General features: G+C 41.6%; 1 protein-coding gene across 3 annotated transcripts in view; it reads left to right on the top strand.

Annotated features, from left to right (window-relative positions):
* The window catches only part of DPP4 (dipeptidyl peptidase 4), an 81,487-nt gene that overhangs the window by 28,179 nt on the left and 31,890 nt on the right, over positions 1–21,418 (top strand). For all 3 annotated transcript variants that reach the window (XM_044242208.1, XM_044242207.1, XM_044242209.1), the window contains 6 exons: positions 3,464–3,516; positions 3,633–3,705; positions 4,752–4,872; positions 10,878–11,038; positions 12,510–12,622; positions 20,839–20,974. In XM_044242208.1, coding sequence (XP_044098143.1) covers positions 3,464–3,516; positions 3,633–3,705; positions 4,752–4,872; positions 10,878–11,038; positions 12,510–12,622; positions 20,839–20,974 — 657 coding nt within the window. The remainder of the gene's footprint in view (positions 1–3,463; positions 3,517–3,632; positions 3,706–4,751; positions 4,873–10,877; positions 11,039–12,509; positions 12,623–20,838; positions 20,975–21,418) is intronic.

Here is a 21,418-nt window from a genome sequence, read left to right as displayed (position 1 = left end):
GCTTAGAAAAAAATTTGCCTGATATTACACAGCAGAGACTGGCCTTGGTCCATTTAAGCTGCTCTAACAGAGTACCATATACTGGGTGGGTTAATAACCCATCTATTTCTCATAGTTCTGGAAGTTGAGAAAGAAGTCCAAGGTCAAGGTGTTAGCCATTTCAGTGTCTGGTGACATCTCACTTGATGGAACATAGTTGACCGTCTTCTCCATGTCCTCAAATGGAGAAGGGTCATGGAATATTTTTGGAGTCTCTTTTATAAAGGAACTAATCCCATACATGAGGGACCTACCCTCATGAGCTTGTTACTTCCCAAAGGCTCACTTCCAACATCATCACACAGGCGGGGGGGGGGGTTAGGATCAACATATGAATGACAGAGGGTGGGCAACAAACATTCAGTGTATAGTCAGACTTGAATCCAGATTAGAAGCTCCAAATCTTGAATTCTTAAACATAATCTTTCCCAACTTTGTGCTTCAACGTCTTTCTGCTACGATGCTTTTTTAACCCCTTCCCTGTGTGGCAGTTCTCTGCTTTGAGACTCAGTCTAATGATCAACTTTTCTCTCTCCCCAAGGCCTGATTTATGATTCCTGCCTCTCCCCACATGCCTCTGTTAGATATCCTGTGGTTCTTTCCTTTTGTTTACTTGCCCATATATATCCCCCATTCAACTAGGAGCTCCTCAAGGAGATTGAGCCTGTCTTATCCAGTAATGCCTGATAGAGGAGAATTGGCAAAGTTTCTAACCTTAATAGAAGGATGAGTCTGTTTCAAAAGATGAAGTGAACATTCCAAACTTTTTGGGTTTGCTTTTGCATCTCATGATGGATCTGTCATCCTGAGTGATCTCAAACCTTATTAAACCTCTTCATATTTTTAGCCTGTAATATACACCTTTTGGCTCTTTTAAGTAGAGTATTCAAAGGTTTCCCAGGAACAAGCATGGATTGTGTCAAAATAATCCAGGATTTTTAAAAAAGTATGGCTTGCAAAAAGTAAGGTCTTAATACATAATTGTTGACATGAGAGGATAGAAGGATGATAAATGATAAGTGGGAAATACTCTTCAAGGTTAGAACCTTTGGCTTGTATCTCAGCCCTGTCTTATACAAGCTGGGTATCCTTGGGCTACCCATTTCTTTGACTTCATTTTCATGGGTAAAATTTTATTTTTTTGTTAGTTTGGCTTATTTTTTGAACAGAGACCACGTGACTTGCACTAGATGAGACTTCAGATTTAAAGATGAATAAGACACAATTTCTTACATCTAGGATTATGATAGGGCAGACAGACATAAAGACATGTAATTTCTTTTAAAATATCTTTAATGTATAAATGCATCCACATATAAATATAATTTTTCATAAATGCAAATCTGCATGCATGTGTATGTGTATGTGTGTGTATATATACATTATCTATATATATATATATTCTTCAGTCTTATCTTTTTTCCTCTTATGTCTGTCTCCTTACTCCTCATCTCTCCCCCAACTTTTTTCCAAGTACCACATGTTAAGAATCTAGTATATCTCTCTATATATATTTTATATTTTCCCCTTATTCAAATAATTCTATGAAGATAGATATTATATGAAGATAGGTATTATTTTAGTCATTGCTTATTCTATAAAAAATAAAATCCTATTTTCCATACTTTTTTGTAATTTGCATTTCTCAATGATTCTGTGTGAAACTTCTTCCAAGTTATCTGGCATAGCTCGAATTCATTTATTTTTAAATTAATAGACTTAACTCTTTTAGAACAGCTATAGGCTTAGAGAATATGAGTGGAAAATACAGAGTTCCCACATACGTCCTCATCATCTCCCCCCAACCTCTGTCCCAGTTTCCGATATCATTAACATTTTGCATTAGTATGATACATTCATTACAATTGATGAGCCATTATTGATACATTATAACCAACTAAAGTCCATAGTTCTCATTAGGGTTCATTATGTTGTACATTCTATGGGTTTTGGCAGATCTATAAGGTATAATGACTTGTATCCACCATCCTGGTATCATAGAGGATATTTTGCTTCAGCTCTTCATCCCTCTCTTCCTCCAAACCCTTAACAACAACTGATCTTTTGATTGTCTCCATAATTTTGCCTTTTCCAAAATGTCATATGGTTGGAATCATACAATATGTAATCTTTTCAGATTGGTTTTTCTCACAGGAAAATATGCATTTGAGTTTCTTCCATGGCTTTTTGTGATGTAATAGCCCATTTCTTTTTGTTGGTAAATAATTTTCCAATGTCTGGATGGACCATAGTTTGTTTACCCATCACTTATTGAAGGACCTCTTGGTTCTTTTATGTTTTGGCAATTATGAACAAAACTAAAAATTTGTGTGGAGGGTTTTTGTATATGTGTAAGTTTTTAATTCCTTTGGTTAAATAACAAGGAGTTTGCTGCTAAAGGTATTTGGGTTTGGAGTTTTTTTTGTGCACATGTTTTTACTTATTGGTTCAATATTTTTTTAGGTGTAAGACTATACAGATTTTCCATTTTTTTGTCTCAGTTTTGATAACTTGTTTTCCAAGGAATTTGTCCCTTTTTAAACTTCTACATTTATTGGCAAAACAATGTTTATAAAAGGTCTTAATCCCATTTTAATCCCATTTTAAAATTTAAGAATTTTAATTCTTGAGATGGCAGTTTAAAATATCAATGGTATATATGTTTCAATGTTAACAGATACTGCCAGGTGGCTTTTTTTTTCCCCCCAGGTGACTTTCAAAAAATCTGTAGCCCTTTATATTTTCATGATCAAAGTAGGAAAGTAGGTATTTCTCCACATCACCACCAGCAATAGGATTATAGATCTTTTAAGTATTTTGTCAGTAAGATGGTTGAAAAGTAAAACTTGTGGGGCGCCAGGGTGGCTCAGTGGGTTAAAATCTCTGCCTTCGGCTCAGGTCATGATCCCAGGGTTCTGGGATTGAGCCCCGCATTGGGCTCTCTGCTTGGTAGGGAAACTGTCCCCCACCCCAAGCCTGCTTCCCCCTCTCTCTCTGCCTGCTTCTCTGCCTACTTGTGATCTCTGTCTGCCAAATAAATAAATAAATAAATCTTAAAAAAAAAAAAAAAAGGTAAAAACTTGTATTTTCTTGGACAGGTAGACTTTCCATGCTATGGTTAATGTTAGGAGTGATGTTTGCCGTGAAGCAACACTTCAGCCCACTGTGATCTTGAGAAGTTTCCTTGGCAGGGGTGATGCCAGAGCTAGGTTACAGATGCGGTCCAGAGGAATTTATACTAGATGTTTTCTAAGAATCTCTTCCTAATTCCAAAATTGTAAGGATTGAGCTAAGAATTATAAGACATGATAAAATGTGAGATTTATACAATGTCATATTACTTTACATGTCATCTTGTGCTCCTATAGCCAGTGGCTGAACTGTCAAGAATCACAGAGTCTGAGATGTCTGTTTTCTTTTATAGCAATGGAGGCATTCTTACACGGCTTCATATGACATCTATGACTTAGCTAAAAGGTCAGTGACTTCCTTATAAAATCTGTAAGCTTTTTTAGTGCAATAACGTTTTTTTAAAAAAGGAAATCCCACTGTGATTTATTCATTTGGTAATGTTGCCTTTTCTCTTTTTTCAGGAGGCTGATTACAGAAGATAAAATTCCAGACAACACACAGTGGATCACATGGTCACCAGAGGGTCATAAATTGGTTAGTGAGTCTCTTCTGTTTTCAGGAAAAAATAATGACTCAACGCTCTCGTATGCAGAAGCCACATAACCTGACACAGAGCAGACACTTAGGAAGCAAATACTTCAACATCAAAGAGTGTTATTGCCTAAAATAGCATTTTACTAGTCTAACACAGTAAATAGGATTCCTGAAATTTTCTCAACTACTACTGGAGAATTCATTATTGACTGGGAAAATACCCATTAAAATTTTAATTTCTCTTGTATTCAGTTTGCTGTTGTTTGCTTTTTGGTTTGTTTTGGAGGGTGTACCTCCTTCCTGCTGGTTCTGTGACCTTCTCTGTGTCCCTATAGGTATACCTTCATGTTCTTAATGCTAGGAGAATGTCAGAAGTGCAAAAGAATCTGAATAGGAAGACAGGATGTTCATTTGTAGACAGAATTCTCCCTCCCAACATCGAATGCACTCCCTCAACTCACCTCCCCCAGAATGCAATGGGAAGCAGACATTATTCTGTAGAAATGATCAGGCTCCTGAGTCTTCACAGGCACTCCAGCATTCAGACAGTGGGGTTTGTGAGCTGAGCTGCTTCTTTTTAATATATTGAGTGTCCTTAGAATTATTTGGAGTTATAGCTTGTATACTTAATGATTTTTAAAATGTGAAGGGTGGGTCATCTGGGCGGCTCGTTCAGTTAAGCGTCTGCCTTTGGCTCACGTGGTGATCCCAGGGTCGTAGGATGCAGTCCCGCACCGGACTCCCTGCTAGGTGGGGAGCCTGCTCCTCCCTCTCCTTCTTCTCCTCCCCTTGCTTGTGCTCTCTCTCTCTCTCTCTCTAATAAATAAATAAATAAAATCTTTTAAAGAAATAAATAAATTAAATAAATAAACGCGAGGGGGTAGTGAATGACCTTATCTTGCTGAAATTGAATAACCCAAGGTAATCATTACATTGACATGTCAATATTATTTGAGGATAAAACAATTGATAGATATCTTTTAACTCCAGAATAAGATATGTTATAACAGGTTATTACTCACCAATCTGTTTTTCAACGTTTCTAGGCATACGTTTGGAACAATGATATTTATGTTAAAAATGAACCAAATTCAACAAGTCAGAGGATCACATGGACTGGAGAAGAAAATGTAATATCCAATGGAATAACTGACTGGGTTTATGAAGGTAGAGATTTTAAAGCTTTTTCAAATTAGAAAATTTGTAAGTTTTTTTTAAATGGTTAAACATTTCTCTTAAAATGGAGAAATTCAATGGCATTCAAAATAATTTGCATTTTTTTTAATGTCATCAAATCTCTTTTGCACTCACAATACCAGGTGTCCCCCAGAACAAGGATTTCTTAATAGTGGCTAGTTTCCCTGATGTCCTCATTGTCTCTCAATGCCTCTATTGTCTTCAGTCTCCTCCTACAAAGGGCCTTTCTGTATAGGTAGCTTTTCTGCTTTACTGGGGCATAAAAGCTTGCAGATTAACATCAGATGTTTCTCTAACTGGGCCTACCTAACCCAGAGTTACTAAGGAAAGCTAAATACTCCCACAGCATTCCAAGAGCTGACAAAATATTGTCTGGAGGCTGGGGAATAGAGGGGGAAGAAAGCATCTGTTTTACAGAGAATTTGTGTTCATTTGAACTTGGACAAATCATAATTTCCTGTTTTTAAAGCAGGAAAAAATAATTAGAAAGTCTTCTGAGGGAAAATCAGTAAAAATAAAAAGAACTAAAATTATTAAAAAGGATTATTCTCTTTTAGGATAGAGTTTAAGAAAATATTCGAAAAACATTTTTCGCATCTATAACTGCCAAGGTAAAAGGCATTTTGAGGCTATTCCAGACTGTTCACAAAGTTGCCTAATGCTTATTAAGTTCTCATCCTATTTCATCTTCTTATTTCTTCCTCATAGTTAAAAAAAAAAAAAAAAAACAAGAGTTTTTCTTCATGACTTAATTTTGACTCTTACCCAGTGCAAGTCAAGTTCAGTTAAATGACTAACATTATAACAACAACAACAACAATCACTTTAAAGAAAGATAAATCCCCATGACCCAGAAAAAATTTATAATGAAATTTGCTAGCACTTGTTACTTAGCAATTGAAAAACACTTGCTGGACAGCTCAGCACAACCTGCAGGACCCCCATAACAACCTGGATAAGGCTTCTTCCCAAAGCTGCAACTGGACCCTTCCTCGAAACATCTGGGTATCTCTAGGATGAGAACACACCTAACACTATTAGTCCTTTCATAGGTAGATAAGAGCTGGAAAGATCTCATTTTGTGTGTTGATGACAAACAGAAGAATGGCTTCCCAGTTCCAGTGTGGGTCTGTTGCTAAAAAATAGGACTTTGGTTCCTCTGGGGAACTTCCTATAATTGGTTTTATATACTTATGAGTGATCCATATTTGGAAAGAGCACACTTGTGTCTCCATACATGAGTTCTATCTTCCCATGGAGCATCTCCACTGTAGCCATGAACACTTGTTGAGTATAAGACTGAACGAGTAGATTTTGAGAATTTATAGGTTCTTAAGTAAAAGAAGAAAGAAAGTTGCAAAGGCCAGTTGGGGCTTTCTGGCACATCCTGGAAGGACACTCACACAGCAGCCTACCCTCTGGGACATGGGTCCCCTGCCCTGCCCCAGAATCCCAAATTACTTTCTTTCTCAATGTCTTAACGTTTTCACTTTGTTTTCTTTCATGATTTTTAAATTATTACTTTAGTTAACAAGTGTCTTCTTTTGTAAAAAATAAGAATACTTTATCTCCTGGTTTGAAGTGAATCCCATGACATTCACTCGAAAGTATGAGTATAGTTTACCTAACAAGAAATGAGAATGAGAATTTTGAGAGGGAGGATGAAGAGAGATAGAGAAAGAAATAAGCTTGGAAGATGGAGCACTCCTCGTCCTATGGTAGCTGGGCTGACAGTGGGGATGTGGTAATTCAGAGAGTGCCAACTACTTATGAAGGTGCTATGTCAGGTTCTAGAGACACAGGGAAAAAAAAGCTATCCAATAGCTGCTCTCAGGGAGGTCAGCCCAGAGCGGGAGACACAGAGGTCAATCGGTAATTCTCATAGAGTGAATCAAGGGACCTATTCAAGGGCAGACACTAAGTCCAAGGGAAGGTCAGAGTAGCCGGACTGGCAGGTATCACAGGATATTGCAGGTGAGGGAGGATCAGGGTGTGGGGGAGGGGGTGCCACAGACACTTGTGCTCACAGCCAGCTTTGTATCAGAAAGCACTGGAGAAATAAAGGAGTCAATCCCATTTACAATTGCACCCCAAACCATAAGATACCTAGGAATAAACCTAACCAAAGAGGCTAAGAATCTATACTCAGAAAACTATAAACTACTCATGAAAGAAATTGAGGAAGACACAAAGAAATGGAAAAATGTTCCATGCTCCTGGATTGGAAGAATAAATATTGTGAAAATGTCTATGCTACCTAAAGCAATCTCCACATTTAATGCAATTCCTATCAAAGTACCATTCATCTTTTTCAAAGAAATGGAACAAATAATTTTAAAATTTATATGGAACCAGAAAAGACCTCGAATAGCCAAAGGGATATTGAAAAAGAAAGCCAAAGTTGGTGGCATCACAATTCCGGACTTCAAGCTTTATTACAAAGCTGTCATCATCAAGACAGCATGGTACTGGCACAAAAACAGACACATAGACCAATGGAACAGAATAGAGAGCCCAGAAATAGACCCTCAACTCCATGGTCAACTAATCTTTGACAAAGCAGGAAAGAATGTCCAATGGAAAAAAGACAGCCTCTTTAATAAATGGTGTTGGGAAAATTGGACAGCCACGTGCAGAAAAATGAAATTGGACCATTTCCTTACACCACACACAAAAATAGACTCAAAATGGATGAAGGACCTCAATGTGAGAAAGGAATCCATCAAAATCCTTGAGGAGAACACAGGCAGCAACCTCTTCGACCTCAGCCGCAGCAACATCTTCCTAGGAACATCGCCAAATGCAAGGGAAGCAAAGGCAAAAATGAACTTTTGGGATTTCATCAAGATCAAAAGCTTTTGCACAGCAAAGGAAACAGTTAACAAAATCAAAAGACAACTGACAGAATGGGAGAAGATATTTGCAAACAACATATCAGATAAAGGACTAGTGTCCAAAATCTATAAAGAACTTAGCAAACTCAACACCCAAAGAACAAATAATCCAATCAAGAAATGGGCAGAGGGCATGAACAGACGTTTCTGCAAAGAAGACATCCAGATGGCCAACAGAGACATGAAAAAGTGCTCCATATCACTTGGCATCAGGGAAATACAAATCAAAACCACAATGAGATATCACCTCACACCAGTCAGAATGGCTAAAATCAACAAGTCAGGAAGTGACAGATGCTGGCGAGGATGCGGAGAAAGGGGAACCCTCCTACACTGTTGGTGGGAATGCAAGCTGGTGCAACCACTCTGGAAAACAGCATGGAGGTTCCTCAAAATGATGAAACTGGAACGGCCCTATGACCCAGCAATTGCACTACTGGGAATTTACCCTAAAGATACAAACGTAGTGATCCAAAGGGGCACGTGCACCCGAATGTTTATAGCAGCAATGTCCACAATAGCCAAACTATGGAAAGAACCTAGATGTCCATAAACAGATGAATGGATAAAGAAGAGGTGGTATATATACACAATGGAATACTATGCAGCCATCAAAAGAAACGAAATCTTGCCATTTGCGACAACATGGATGGAACTAGAGCGTATCATGCTTAGCGAAATAAGTCAAGCGGAGAAAGACAACTATCATATGATCTCCCTGATATGAGGAAGTGATGATGCAACATGGGGGCTTAAGTGGGTAGGAGAAGAATCCATGAAACAAGATGGGATAGGGAGGGAGACAAACCATAAGTGACTCTTAATCTCAAGAAACAAACTGTGGGTTGCTGGGGGGAGGGGGGTTGGGAGAAGGGGGGTAGGGTTATGGACATTGGGGAGGGTATGTGCTTTTGGGTAAATTGGAAGGGGAGGTGAACCATGAGAGACTATGGACTCTGAAAAACAATCTGAGGGGTTTGAAGTGGCGGGGGGGTGGGAGGTTGGGGTACCGGGTGGTGGGTATTATAGAAGGCACAGCTTGCATGGAGCACTGGGTGTGGTGAAAAAATAATGAATACTGTTTTTCTGAGAATAAATGAATTGGAAAAAAAAAAAAAAAAAGAAAGCACTGGAAATCTATTCCCCCCTTTGTTATTCTCCCTTCTCCCTACTATTCATTCTCGGAATTTGGAGTTTGACTAGAAGTAGTTTTATAATAATGGTTTTAATACATTCCTGTATGGAAGGATATGTTCTATATACAATTATAAAACAATATGTTCTATATTACCAATCAAAACATAGATATTACCTGCTACCTTTACTTAGAAGCAATTTTAAAAACTATAATCTTGCTGCAATTGTATTCATTTTATGTAATTTGCATCTTGATCTTAGACTGGAAACCAATGGGTAGAAGCCACAGGAAAGAGATATCCACTCATTATCTGAAGAAGTTCTCGGTAGAAACCCTTAGACTCAGAGTCACGGGCCTATGTCCCTGTCTTATCTCTGGCAATTCATTCTCTCTCTCTCTAAGCCCATCAGTTGCCTTGTCTGTAAAATGGGGTATAAATAGAATAGACTCATCTAGGCATCTTTGTAAAGACTAAATATAAGACTAAAGATAAGTGTTTTGTAAATTCTAAATTACTATACAAATGAAACTATGACATAGGTAGAAAACAGATAAAGCCAGAACAGGCTGCCTTACCCAGTAGGTTTTCTGTTACCGGAAGAACTGAAATAGGCATGGAAAGACGTAGAGCATGGAGGTGAGAAGCATGGATTCAAACCAGACAAGTCTGGATTCATTCTTGAGTCAGTCAGTCATTGGCCATGTGACTCTGGGCAATGACTTCTCTTTAAGCCCACTGCCCCTTTCTCACCTGCACGATGTGAGGATTACCAGAGGATTACCAGAGATCATAGATGTTGGTTGCATATCAAATCTACCTCATGGTTCGCACTCTTTAAATGTTGGTTGCTCATCATAGTATTTATTATTACATTGTGTTACTATTGTTATCGTTGTTACTGTTACTGCCACTACTATTACCGTTATCATTATTATTATTGAAAACCAGCATTTGGAAGACACTTGTAAAGAGGCCTCAGGAATCAGAAAAGTGATGGGAACAGATGATTTCCTAACTCTAAGACTCAAGTTTCTTTACTTCTGCTTCTACTTTCCCCCCTCCTCCCTGACAGCAGAACATGAGATTCTGTAGATTAAATCTGCATAAAGGACGAGGAGTCTCCATTTGGTCTGCCTGAACCCTCCATGAAAGAGGTTTTGGCATTTTAAGAGCCAAACAATGGAAGTCCCATGAGGAGACGCCATAATAAACACGGGAAAGAACTACATTTGCCAGAGAATGAGAACGAGTCCAACACCCTTCTGGAGAGCAAGACCTCTCCTTTCATTTGCCTCTCTCTTTGACCCTCTTCCCTTACCGTCACTGTAGGCAGCAGAGGAGTACGCTAACCCGCTAGAGTCTTTAGTTTCAAGGCTAAGCGAAGGAGATGTTTTTCAATTGGGGTCTCACGGAGTGCCTTGTCATTCTAAATCCATCCTTCCCACACCCTGTTTGTGCCAAGAGTAGTAAACTGTGGGCACCATATTAGTTCGATAGTCTGGAACCACACACCACCCACCAGTACCCTGTGGGCACAGTACAAACGGAGCCCAGTTGGGGAGAGTATGCTGGCATGTTGACTGTTTGAAAATTAGAAAGGAGAATCAGCCCCTTGTGTGAAATTTACTTTTAGTATGTTTTGCGGCATAAATTTAGAGGATTATAAGATAAAGAAAAAAATGTAGAGCTTATATTAAATATTGTGTGCTAAAATATTCTAAAATGGTCCAACGGGTTACTTATTTTTACAATCCAGATCTATCCTTGAAGATTTTATTTTTATTCATTTGTATTACTCTGAATTTGGAAGCCCAGCAAATGCAAAATGGTTCATTAGTTGAACTCTACTGTAATTACTAAAGCTAATGAGAACAATATTTTGAATGCCAAAGCCAATTTATCAGCTACTTCTTGTAACAGAACAATTTATGTCTTTTTTCAGAGGAAATCTTCAGTGCCTACTCTGCTCTGTGGTGGTCTCCAAAAGGCACTTTTTTAGCATATGCCCAATTTAACGACACAGAAGTCCCACTTATTGAATACTCCTTCTACTCTGACGAGTCGCTGCAGTACCCAAAGACTGTGCGGATTCCATACCCGAAGGTCTGTGCTCCTGTTCACGTAGTGGTTCCGTGATTTGATAGGAAGAGAATGGTTTCATTTAATCCTTTCCTGCTAATGAAAATATTGTCAGTCTCTCTTCAACAGCTTGCTGTGATTACTCTTGCTGAAGTCAACAGCATCTGGCAATTTTAAAGTATTTTTATTATCCCAGGAAAGAGTGTGATTTAAGGTTTTGTAATTTCTCCAAAAACTTTGAGGAATGACAAGCTGAAAAGGATGGGGAAAATGCTTTTGAAAGAGGTAGGGGGAATGAGAATGTTTCAGTGGAGGAAAAGAGAAGCTGTCCTTGAATCACAAGCTCCTCTTATTTGTAGAAGTTGGAATGTACCCTGGATGAAGTTGAAAAGCTCGGTTACATATCAGGTTGTATTGCTAATTAACCAATTCATAACTAGTTTCAGGGATTCTGGTATAGATTTGGCACTAATGTGAATTTCACACGTCCTGCGTTTGGAATAATGGTCTCACATCTTGGTTTGCAAGGCTGTTCTCCCCCTACGGGATGCATATTTATGAAAATCCAACAGCTTTGTTAAGCAGTGTAAACCGAGGAAGAAGGGGATTTAGAAGGCAACCAGGATTCTTCACTAGTATCGTAATATTAATGGCCACAGAATCATCTATATGAAAATCTAATAGTAAATGTTTCTGCTGTAAGCAACTTGGGAAAAGGGATTTTTATTTTTACCAACTCACTCAATTTGCTTCATGAAGAGCTGCCATTTTAGGAAGACAGAGGAAGTAAAAAGAAAAAAAAGGATCCGAGACTAAATATAGAGATGTATTTTCAGTGGAATGTTATTTTTTGATGAGTGAAACTGGCAAAAAAAAAAAAAAACATGAAATGCTCTCACTAAAAATATATTATTTCTAACTAATTTGTCAATTGAAGGTCTGTGTGTATATATAAAAAAGTTTTGTAGATTTCTGTCATCATATTGATTGTAAAGCTCGAATGTAGTGAACTTGAATTTGGAGTGCAAATGATGGCTTCCTAATTAGCGTTATTGAATCTTGGCTCAGGTAAACTCATTTTCCTGGTGGATTTCCTGGGTTCAGTCTTTGGCTGAACCCAGCGTATTCTTCCTAGTTGTCAGCCATTAGACTTTTTGCCTTCTGGAGTCAGAGTATATTTGCAAAATAATAGAATTGATTTTTTAAAAGTTTGTCCTTGTTTGCACAAAACACATTGAGTTATGAACATTCATGATTTAAACAGGAGTGCTAGGGGCTGTCAATAGACATGTTTCTGCCTGAACATGAAAAAGTTGCATTTCATTACTCTCTTTTATGTTCATTTTATCTGTGTTAGATTTATCTATATAGATTTTTAATGTGTCTTGTGATTATAATTTTATTGCTCTAATGCAGACACTTTTGTACAATTGTAAACCTGTGCAAAGATGTGGTATTTTTTGTTCATATCAATTCTGTTACTGTTTTTTCCTAGGCAGGAGCTGTAAATCCAACCGTAAAGTTCTTTGTTGTAAAAACCGACAATCTCAACCCAAACACCAATGCAACTTCAGTAGAAATCACTCCTCCTGATGCTATTTCAACAGGGTAAGTGTCTTGATCAGAACGTGTGGGTTGTCTAGTTTCACAGATCTCAGGGGGAACATTGTAAAAATGAATGGCAGAATCAGGGGTAGTGTCCCGTGGTGTCCCCCCATGCCCAGAAGCCCTTCATCAGCCACTCTTTGGTGAGCCCCCACTTCATGTCTTCATGCTGAGCACAGTTACCGTGATGGGATCGCACAATGACTAGAGCAGCCAGAGTCCCAGGAATCAAGGAGCCTACATTCAAGGTTGGGGAGGCAGACACCAACCAGGTGGACAGAAAATTGTGAAAACCATCAAAGCAGGCAAGGGGTTAGTGATGGTGGCGGGAGGGCAGGGGAGGAAGCCCTCTCTCACAAGATGGCCTGTGGGCGTGACATAAGACAGACGGCCAGCTAGCCACCTCAGTAGCTGGGGGTTCGGCATCCATGCAGTGGAAGAGCAGGTGCAAAGGCCCCACAGGGAGGCTGGGTCTGGTGTGTGAGAGGACCTGCAGGAGGCCAAGCAAACAGAGCAGGGTGAGTGAAGCGGTGAGTGATAGGAGTGAGGTCAGATCACAAGGGCTGTGCAGGTCCCCATGAGAACCGGAGAAATTTAGGGATCCTCATGACGCCGACATGCCTCAGGATGTCACTTGCTTAAATAATCGTTGGTGGTTTGAAAGTCTGCCACCGCACACCCTCAGCCCCCTGTGCTTTTCCTGTAAAGATAACCACCTGGCATTGCTTGCAATTTATGGCTGTGAGTTGCTTTCTATTCATTTCTGTTCACTATGTTGGTTTTCTTGTTGCTTTTAAATAATAACTAGTCGATACTGAGCACTCACTATGTGCCAGACTCGGGGCATTACTACAGGCTTTGTATTAGTCTTAGTCTTTAAAGTAACTCTTTCTAACAACTATAATTATATGCCTCTTTTACAAATAAGGCCTAGAAGTTAAGAAAATGACCAAGTAGGAGTCTGCATTCAAACCTGTCTGACTTAGAGGAAAGAGCCTATAAGTACTCTGCTAGCTGCCCTTCTCTGTGAATTCAACCACTGCCCTCAGCTTCCTGGAGTTACCATCAGAGCAACATGGAAGCAGCCTTGTCAGGGTTGAATGCACCACATCCCGAATGCTGTAGGCTCTGCTCTGTAGTCATTACTTCATTGACTTGATCAGAAATATCTTTTTAACCTATTCGTTTGGAGGAAAAAAATAAATTATCAGTAAATTTTTTAAAATTGCTTTTTCTGAGTTTGTCGAAAGGTATAAACATTTACCTGAAGGTTTTAAAATCTGCTGTGTGGCCCCATCCATTCATGTCATCTATCAACATTGACTGAGCACCTGCTGTTTATGTAACAGATGTCCATAGGGCTAAGCTACTATCTTTTTAGCACTTACGACCAAGCAGAGGATAGAATATATTCCAATAAATGACCCCAAAGGCAAATACTTCAGAGGCGTAAACAGAAGGGCAGAAACATTTTGAGGAGGGGGAGATGGGTTTTGATGACCCCAGGGATGAGAGAAAGTATGCTGGGGCATATGTGGCTTGAGCAGGAAATAACCACAGGGCACAGCCCAGGGGGATGGCCCTGAAGGGGAAGGTAACCCACGTGTGGGGAGTACAGGCTGTCCAGGGAAAGAGCAGCAGGGCCTGGAGGGAACTCTCGGTCTAAGACCAACATCTCTCTGCTGGGATAATGAGTCATAAGCCCCCACTCTAAAGAACCTTAGATCCGGAAGGGGCTTTAGACCTCACTCGTGGTCTACAAACTGTTGTAAGGACCCAAAGGCTTTTTTTCAAGTGAGACAGTACACAGGAGTGCAGGTCCAGAAACCAACCAGACCATTACCACTCAGGTTGCAGGCACAGGCCTTGTCCCCATCTGCTTCCTCCAGGAGTCAGGATCTTAGACAGAACCTGCGGGCTTCTAGAACACAATGAGAACAGTGCTGTGGGACACAGATGAGCTAACTAAGGCTTAGAGAGGGAAACTCTTTTGCTCAAGGTTACACAGCAGTCAGCATGGGATCTGGGAATAGGACAGAGGCCTGCACCTGCCAGACCAGACTCATCGAATAATGGGGTTTCGATGCATCGAGTGTTTCCTGTGGGTGGCGACTATGCCTGATGCCCCGCTCACATCTCACTCAATACACCGCCTACCGTGTCATTGTCATGGCCATTTCACAGGTCTTCATCTGTGGGCTCTGCCCTCCTTAGAAGCCTCATCCAGGAGCTGAGCTTAGGAAACGTGCACAAGTTCACGGACTTCATTTTGGCCCTGTACAAATTGAACCCTTAAGTCATTGTTTGCGGTTCTTTATGCTGCATTCCTGGGGAGGACTGCCTCACTCACTGGGGATATTTTGTGTGAGATGTATTTTACTGAGGAGTCGTTTCTGGAAATGCCTCAGGAATGTGTTACATAGGGAATTATAAATCCAGCTCTGGTCTCTATTAACACCAGGGAGGCCGCAGTTTATGTAAAACCAGGATCGAGGTCCTCTCTCGGGAAAATGTTCTAGCAGGCGGTGATGCCCCACTTTCTGGCCTCACGCAAACCTCCAGCGGGGCCAGGTTAATGCAGTCAAATTGTGCCTCTTCAGAAATGGCCTAGCACCTTCTGCCGTGTTTTCTAGCCATCCACGAGCTCCTGGAGTGTAGGATCGCCTGGAGTGCAGCTCCAGGAGAGTGGGTAGTGTTTCTCCCCTCCTCTGCCCCCGTGTGCCCATCACTCATTTTCCTCTGAGGCCACATCCTTGCTCCACACAGCTTTGAGCAGGTCAAGTCCTACCAGAGGGCAGGGAGCCTCGCTGCTGCCATCCCTGAGTTAGAGGTCAAGTGGATTAGATTCATTAGGCTGCTCATTTGTCTTGATGACTATAAGAGGAATTGGTGAGCTCAAAATCCTTGAGAGAAAACAGCATATATTATAAAATCATAAACTCCCTACCTGCTTTATTTAGAGCCTGGCTTCACAATATTTATATTTATATTTATTTGTATTTATATTTTATATCTGGTACCTCTCGTGCAGGGCCCGAGACACAGCAAGTGCTCAATGAATATGTGTAGAATCAATGAATAAGCTTCTGTGCGGAGGGATGAGGGTGACTTTATGTGTGTGGAATGGTTTACACAGCCAGGACCGAAGACGACCCTCCAAGTGACCCTGCCTAGCAGTCCCTCTCTTCTGCCTCCTCCCAGCCATCTGCACATTCCCTGGCCTGAGCTAGAGGACTGGGAAGGGCACGTTCTACTGAGGTGACCCCACCCGACATCTGCTGATCGGCTCCGGGGACCCATCACACCCAGCGCATGACCTGCCCCACCCTATTTTTTCTGCTCCTGAGTGATGTGATAGATAAATGCCTCCTCCGAACAGTTGATAATCCTTGATCTATAAAGTAGAGATGTCAGGGTGTGGGCTTGTCCCACAGGAGATGAAGGAACCAGACTGAAACAGCCAGGAAAGTAGAGACACCTCAAGACAGGAAGCCCTTCAGGACCTCATGTGCTGTGGGTGCTGCCCTCTGTGAGGGGCTCCCCCTCACCCCACCTATCCTTCTCCTCAGCGATCTGTCAGCAGCCCCAGGAGGGCTGGCATCCCCATCAGAGCAGAGAGTGGCATGGAGCCCGGGGCCAGCACTGGCAGAACGCCCGCTTCCTTGGGTGATTCACCGAATTAATCACTCCACCGGCTGCGGTTGCTCTGAGGAGCGATTTCTCTCCAATATTCTTCCCAGTCAGTAATGCCGACCTGATGTTAAGTACACTTAACACACCAAAAGAAACATTTACACAAATTAGGGGAATTAATGCAACGCAACAGACACTTATTAAACGCCTACTGTTTACAAGGCAACGGTCACTGCAAAAGGAGTCTCTGAAATATGCTTGAAATATGCTTCAAAAGCAGGTCTGTCCCAGCACTATTACATATAATTTGCTTTATAGAATTCAGCTATTTAGTTTACACACACGCTGTGGGAATACATAGACCTCATAGAGTGAGGAATTTTATCCTGAAAAAAAGGCAAGAGGGTGAAGCTAGCCCACCACATTTCCCAGAGGGACGGGTGGAGGTTCTGTATAGAAGGAGCTACTAGGAACAGAAAATCCGAAGCCAACTGGCTTAGTTTGATTCATGCCTCCCAACACTTCCCAGTGTGTGACCTTGGGCAAGTTACTTAACCTCTCTACACCTCCCTTTCCTTGTCCGCAAAACACGAACCCTAGCATTCCGACCCTGTAGGGTGCCACAAGCTTTATGGCTTTATGTCGAACACTTGGAACAGTTCCGGGCACATAGTAAACTGCTCATGGGTGTGAACTCCAATTGTTATGTCCAGAAATCGCTCCATTGCTTTATTATTAAAGTCAACCTCACTCTCCTTAAAAACAACATTGTCCCAGAAATTAGAAGAGCTTATTGAATCGCTATGCCTGACGGGAGAGGCGGTCTCTGGCTCAAGGAAGGCCAGGCTGCCTGACATTCCCTCTTCCACCCCTTCCCACCATGACAGAACAGTCTGTTCAGTAGAGCCTCTCTGTTTGTACAGAATAAAATCAGCTTGGAGGGGCACCTGGGTGGCTCAGGTCCTGATCTCAGGGTCATGAGATCCAGCCCCAGCTGTGCTTGGCCTCCAGGCTGGGTAAGGAGTCTGCCAGCTTGAGATTCTCTGCCCCACCCTCACTTGCTCCTGCATGCATTCTTTTTAAAAAAATCAGCATAGTGCAAAGTATAGTCGATAAACCTGCTTGTTGGATTTTTCTGGTCCTAAGTAGGACTTAATTAAGCCTTTCAATAAAAAGTACAATTGGGCCGTTGGTTCCCTTATATAGTTTTTATGATTCACTGACATCTTAGACCGGCACGATCTTGGCTCAGGGTGGGGTCTGCAGCGCCGCTCTGTCTCCCTTTAATTCCAAACCCTAAAGAGAAGCTGTGATTAAACAGGGGTGTGTTTACACGAGGATTCAAAGTGTCCTGTCCGCTGGCTGGCGAGCAGCCCATACGGAGGGTGCAGAGTACACCTGGGGCTACAGAGAGTGACAGAGAGTGTGGAAGACACAGGCTCGTGAACCTTTGATCTAGAAATGGGCAGGGCAAGTGCCAGATGCATGTGAGTTCCCTGGCAGGCTTCCCAAATTCCATTACTCGATGATTTCGAAAGGGAAAAAAGTTCCTTTTCTACTGCTGATTTCTGAACCTGGAGTATTGTGTATGGTTTTTATAGATAAAGCCCTTAGTAAAGGTGACCCACTAATTGTGTTAATGAGTTTTCTTCCCCCTTTGCCTGTCCTTTCCCCTGACCATGCCACTTTAGAAAAGTTTCCCATTTCTGGAGCCTGTGATCCTAATCGAGGCTATGGAGCTCTGGGCAATGTGTGCATGTATGTAAGGAGACTCCCCCCACCCCCACCCGAGAGAGAGGTACCTGATTTCCATCTGATTTACAAAGGAATTTGATCTGTGAATAAGAACCACAGGCATAGAGCAGGGATCAGCACACCGGGGCCCACTGGCAAATCCAGCCCCAGGCCTGTTTTTGTATGATCTACAACTAAGAAAGATTTTTTTTTTTAAGATTTTATTTATTTATTTGACAGAGAGAAAAAGAGATCACAAGTAGACAGAGAGGCAGGCAGAGAGAGAGGGGGAAGCAGGCTCCCTGCTGAGCAGAGAGCCCGATGCCGAGCCTCAATCCCAGGACCCTGAGATCATGACCTGAGCTGAAGGCAGAGGCCTTAACCCACTGAGCCACCCAGGCGCCCCAAGAAAGATTGTTACAATTTTGAATGGTTGGGAAGGAAAATCACCAGAAGAATAATATTTCGTGACATGTGAAAATTATGTGAACTTCAGATCTCAGGGTTTTGCTGGAATTCATCTATAGATGTTCTTTGATGATATTGTCTCTGGCTGCTTTTGTGCTGCAAAGGTGGAGATAAGTAATTGTCACAGAGCACATGTGACCCACAAAACTTAAAATATTTACTATCTGGCTCTTGACTGAAAAAGTCTTCAGACCCCTAGTCAAGAAAGTTAATCTCAAAAAGTTTTGTTTTCTCCCTTGCATGTCATAGTTCCATCCACATTTGCAATGATTTATTCCTATCCCCAGCAAGATTCATTAATGCCTGTGGCTTGGGCACAGGGCAGAAGCATTGAACTCTGAGAGGCACCGTTGGTCCTGTGTGTGCAAAGAGGGGTTTGCACTCTTGGACCCTGCAGCCTGGTGGTCGTTAGAGATGAGCACCTTAAGAATGCTGATGTTGGTGCGGAAGGAGGGACTTTCCAAGAAGGCATAGTGGATATTTGAGGAAGACCTAAGGAAGTTAGAGCATAGCAGTGGTTTTAGAATGAGAGCAGGTTGAACAAACCGGGGGCAGGGTGAACAAAGTGAGGGCAGCTGGGAAATCTCAGAAAGTGTTCATGGAATACCAGACACGCAGTCTGGATGGTATACAGGTTTCTCCTTTCCTCCTCCTCCACCTCCTCCTCTGCCTTCTTTTTTAATATTCTATTTATTTACTTGAGAGAGAGAGCACAAGCCCGGGGCTGGGGGAGAGAAAGGAGCAGAGGGAGAGGGAGAAGCAGGCTCCTCGCTGAGCAGGGAGGCTCACACAGGCTCTATTCCAGGACCCTGGGATCATGACCTGAGCCAAAGACAGACGCTTAAATGACTGAGCCACCCAGATGCTCCAGTGTATAGGTTCTTACTAAGCAAGAGAAAGGCCTGAAACGGCGTGGAGTCCCTATTTATGGGAAGGTGGTTCTTTGCTGCTGGGTGAAGGGGTTTGAATCTTCTTTCAGTACTTGCCACCTGCAACGGGGACAGCCAGGAGGGGACCCTGGAGGACCCAGGAGGGGACTTTAACACAGGAGGTGTCCCCACCTATAGAAGGGCGATAGTGAAGCGGTGATCCATTCTAAGTGCTCAATAAATATTGGCCGTTTGGTTTCGTGTCTGTGGAGGGAGTGCAGACAGGACAGGGTCTGTGAATGCCAAGGAAGGACAGAGCTGTTCAGGCCACAGAGAACACAACAGGACTTTTCCCTTCCACAGAATTTCAGTGTCGATTTGGTGCCAGGTACTCATTCCATTGGAGCCTGGGACGCCCTGTGAACAAGAAAGCTGCAGCCGGTGCCTCAGAGAGCTTGTGGTCAAGCAAGGAGAGCCAAGAGACAGAGGAGGGGGTGGCCACAGCCTGTGAAGGGAAGAGCGAAGGAGCATTTTAGAGCATTCAGCGTTGATGAGGAGGCTATGGCCACGGGGCCAGTCAGAAAGAAAGAGGAAAAAAGAGTCTCTTGGAATTTTTCTGACAAAAGGAAACAAAGCTTTGATCAGACAGTGGGGAAAAAGGATTTAAGAATGATCACTCAAGATCATCGCACGGGGGGTGGGGGACTAGGAGGAGCAAATCAAATAAAATAGACAATCCAGAGCCAATATTTAGGTAGGCTAGCAGAAAAGTAAATTGAGAATTCCATGCATCTCACTATAAATCAAAAGGTAGCTCCAAAAATGTTTAAAGGTATGTGTTGGAGGAAGACATACTGCTAGAGATATCTCCGTTAGCATAAATTTCGTGTTAAGGTTCCTTGATTTTTTTCACATGGTTCATGTTTTAACTTTTGAGAAAAGATTTTTACAGTATACTTGTTTGGTTTTCAAAGTTCATAGAGATGTGAGTCCATTTTTTTCTCCTTTGAAAAACGAAGTTGAGAAAAAGGTCAGTTATAATTTCACCCTAAAATTAAGAATTTTCTGGAGAAGCACATCAGATGACCAGAAAATACTCGAATCTCAGCCAGTGTGTCTGGCCTCACTGTAATGTTCTCTCAATACAACGGAAAAGAGATGGGAAAAATGTCACCCTTGACTTCCTGGCACCACCAAAGGCCAAGTTAAGGACTTGAAAAAATCCTGAGCGGTGGTGTGAGTCACGTTTGCTAAGCCACTATATAATGTTAGCTGCTGTTTTTCCTGTCAGGTATATTTTAATTTCCATTCAAAACTAAATTACACTTCAAGCTTTCAGAAAAAGGTAAAATATTGTGGTATTAAATGGTTTCAACAACCATCTAAAATTATATGCCTATTAAGATTGATTTCATTGAGTAAAATGTCTATCTGTACCAAGGTCTGGAAATAGTTATTTTCTCTCTCTCTTCCTTCCTTCCTTCCTTCCTTCCTTCCTTCCTTCCTTCCTTCCAGGGATTACTACTTGTGTGACGTGACATGGGTAAATGAAGAAAGGATTTCTTTGCAGTGGCTCCGAAGGATTCAGAACTACTCAGTCATGAATATTTGTGACTATAATAATGACACCAACAGTTGGAGAAAACCAGAGGTAAGGTTTAATGGTGATGCTCTGCTTCTAAAGCTACATTTGATCCAAGGACTCCACAAAAACGGGGAGAGTGAATGGTTGGGAATCAGCAAATAAAGTTTGAGCTTCTTTTCTTTCTGAGTCTGTCAGATCCTGAGGCAGTGAGTGAGTCTTGACTAACTTTTAGAGAGACTCTGATATTTGATGGTACTTCCATTTCATCTCTGCTCACTAGTCATACGGTTTCAGTTATGGATATTATCACTTGGGGAGGGGCAAATTCTATCCAAAAGATAGAATTTGATGTCAAAATTCAGACAGCCCAAGAAGGCCAGCAGCTGCAAGGTCAACGAAGTGTGTTTCAACAGAGAAAATATGGGGAGCAGAGAATGACTGACTGAGAATATGTAAAACAAAACTAGTATCAAAAGACCACAAATCTCCTACCACCCTGTGACTGTACTT

This window comes from Neovison vison, chromosome 3 (genome assembly GCF_020171115.1).
Source record: "Neovison vison isolate M4711 chromosome 3, ASM_NN_V1, whole genome shotgun sequence".
In the NCBI taxonomy this organism is placed as follows: Eukaryota; Metazoa; Chordata; class Mammalia; order Carnivora; family Mustelidae; genus Neogale; species Neogale vison.
The sequence above is the reverse complement of the archived record's forward strand: the minus strand, read 5'-3'. Positions and strand labels throughout refer to the sequence as shown.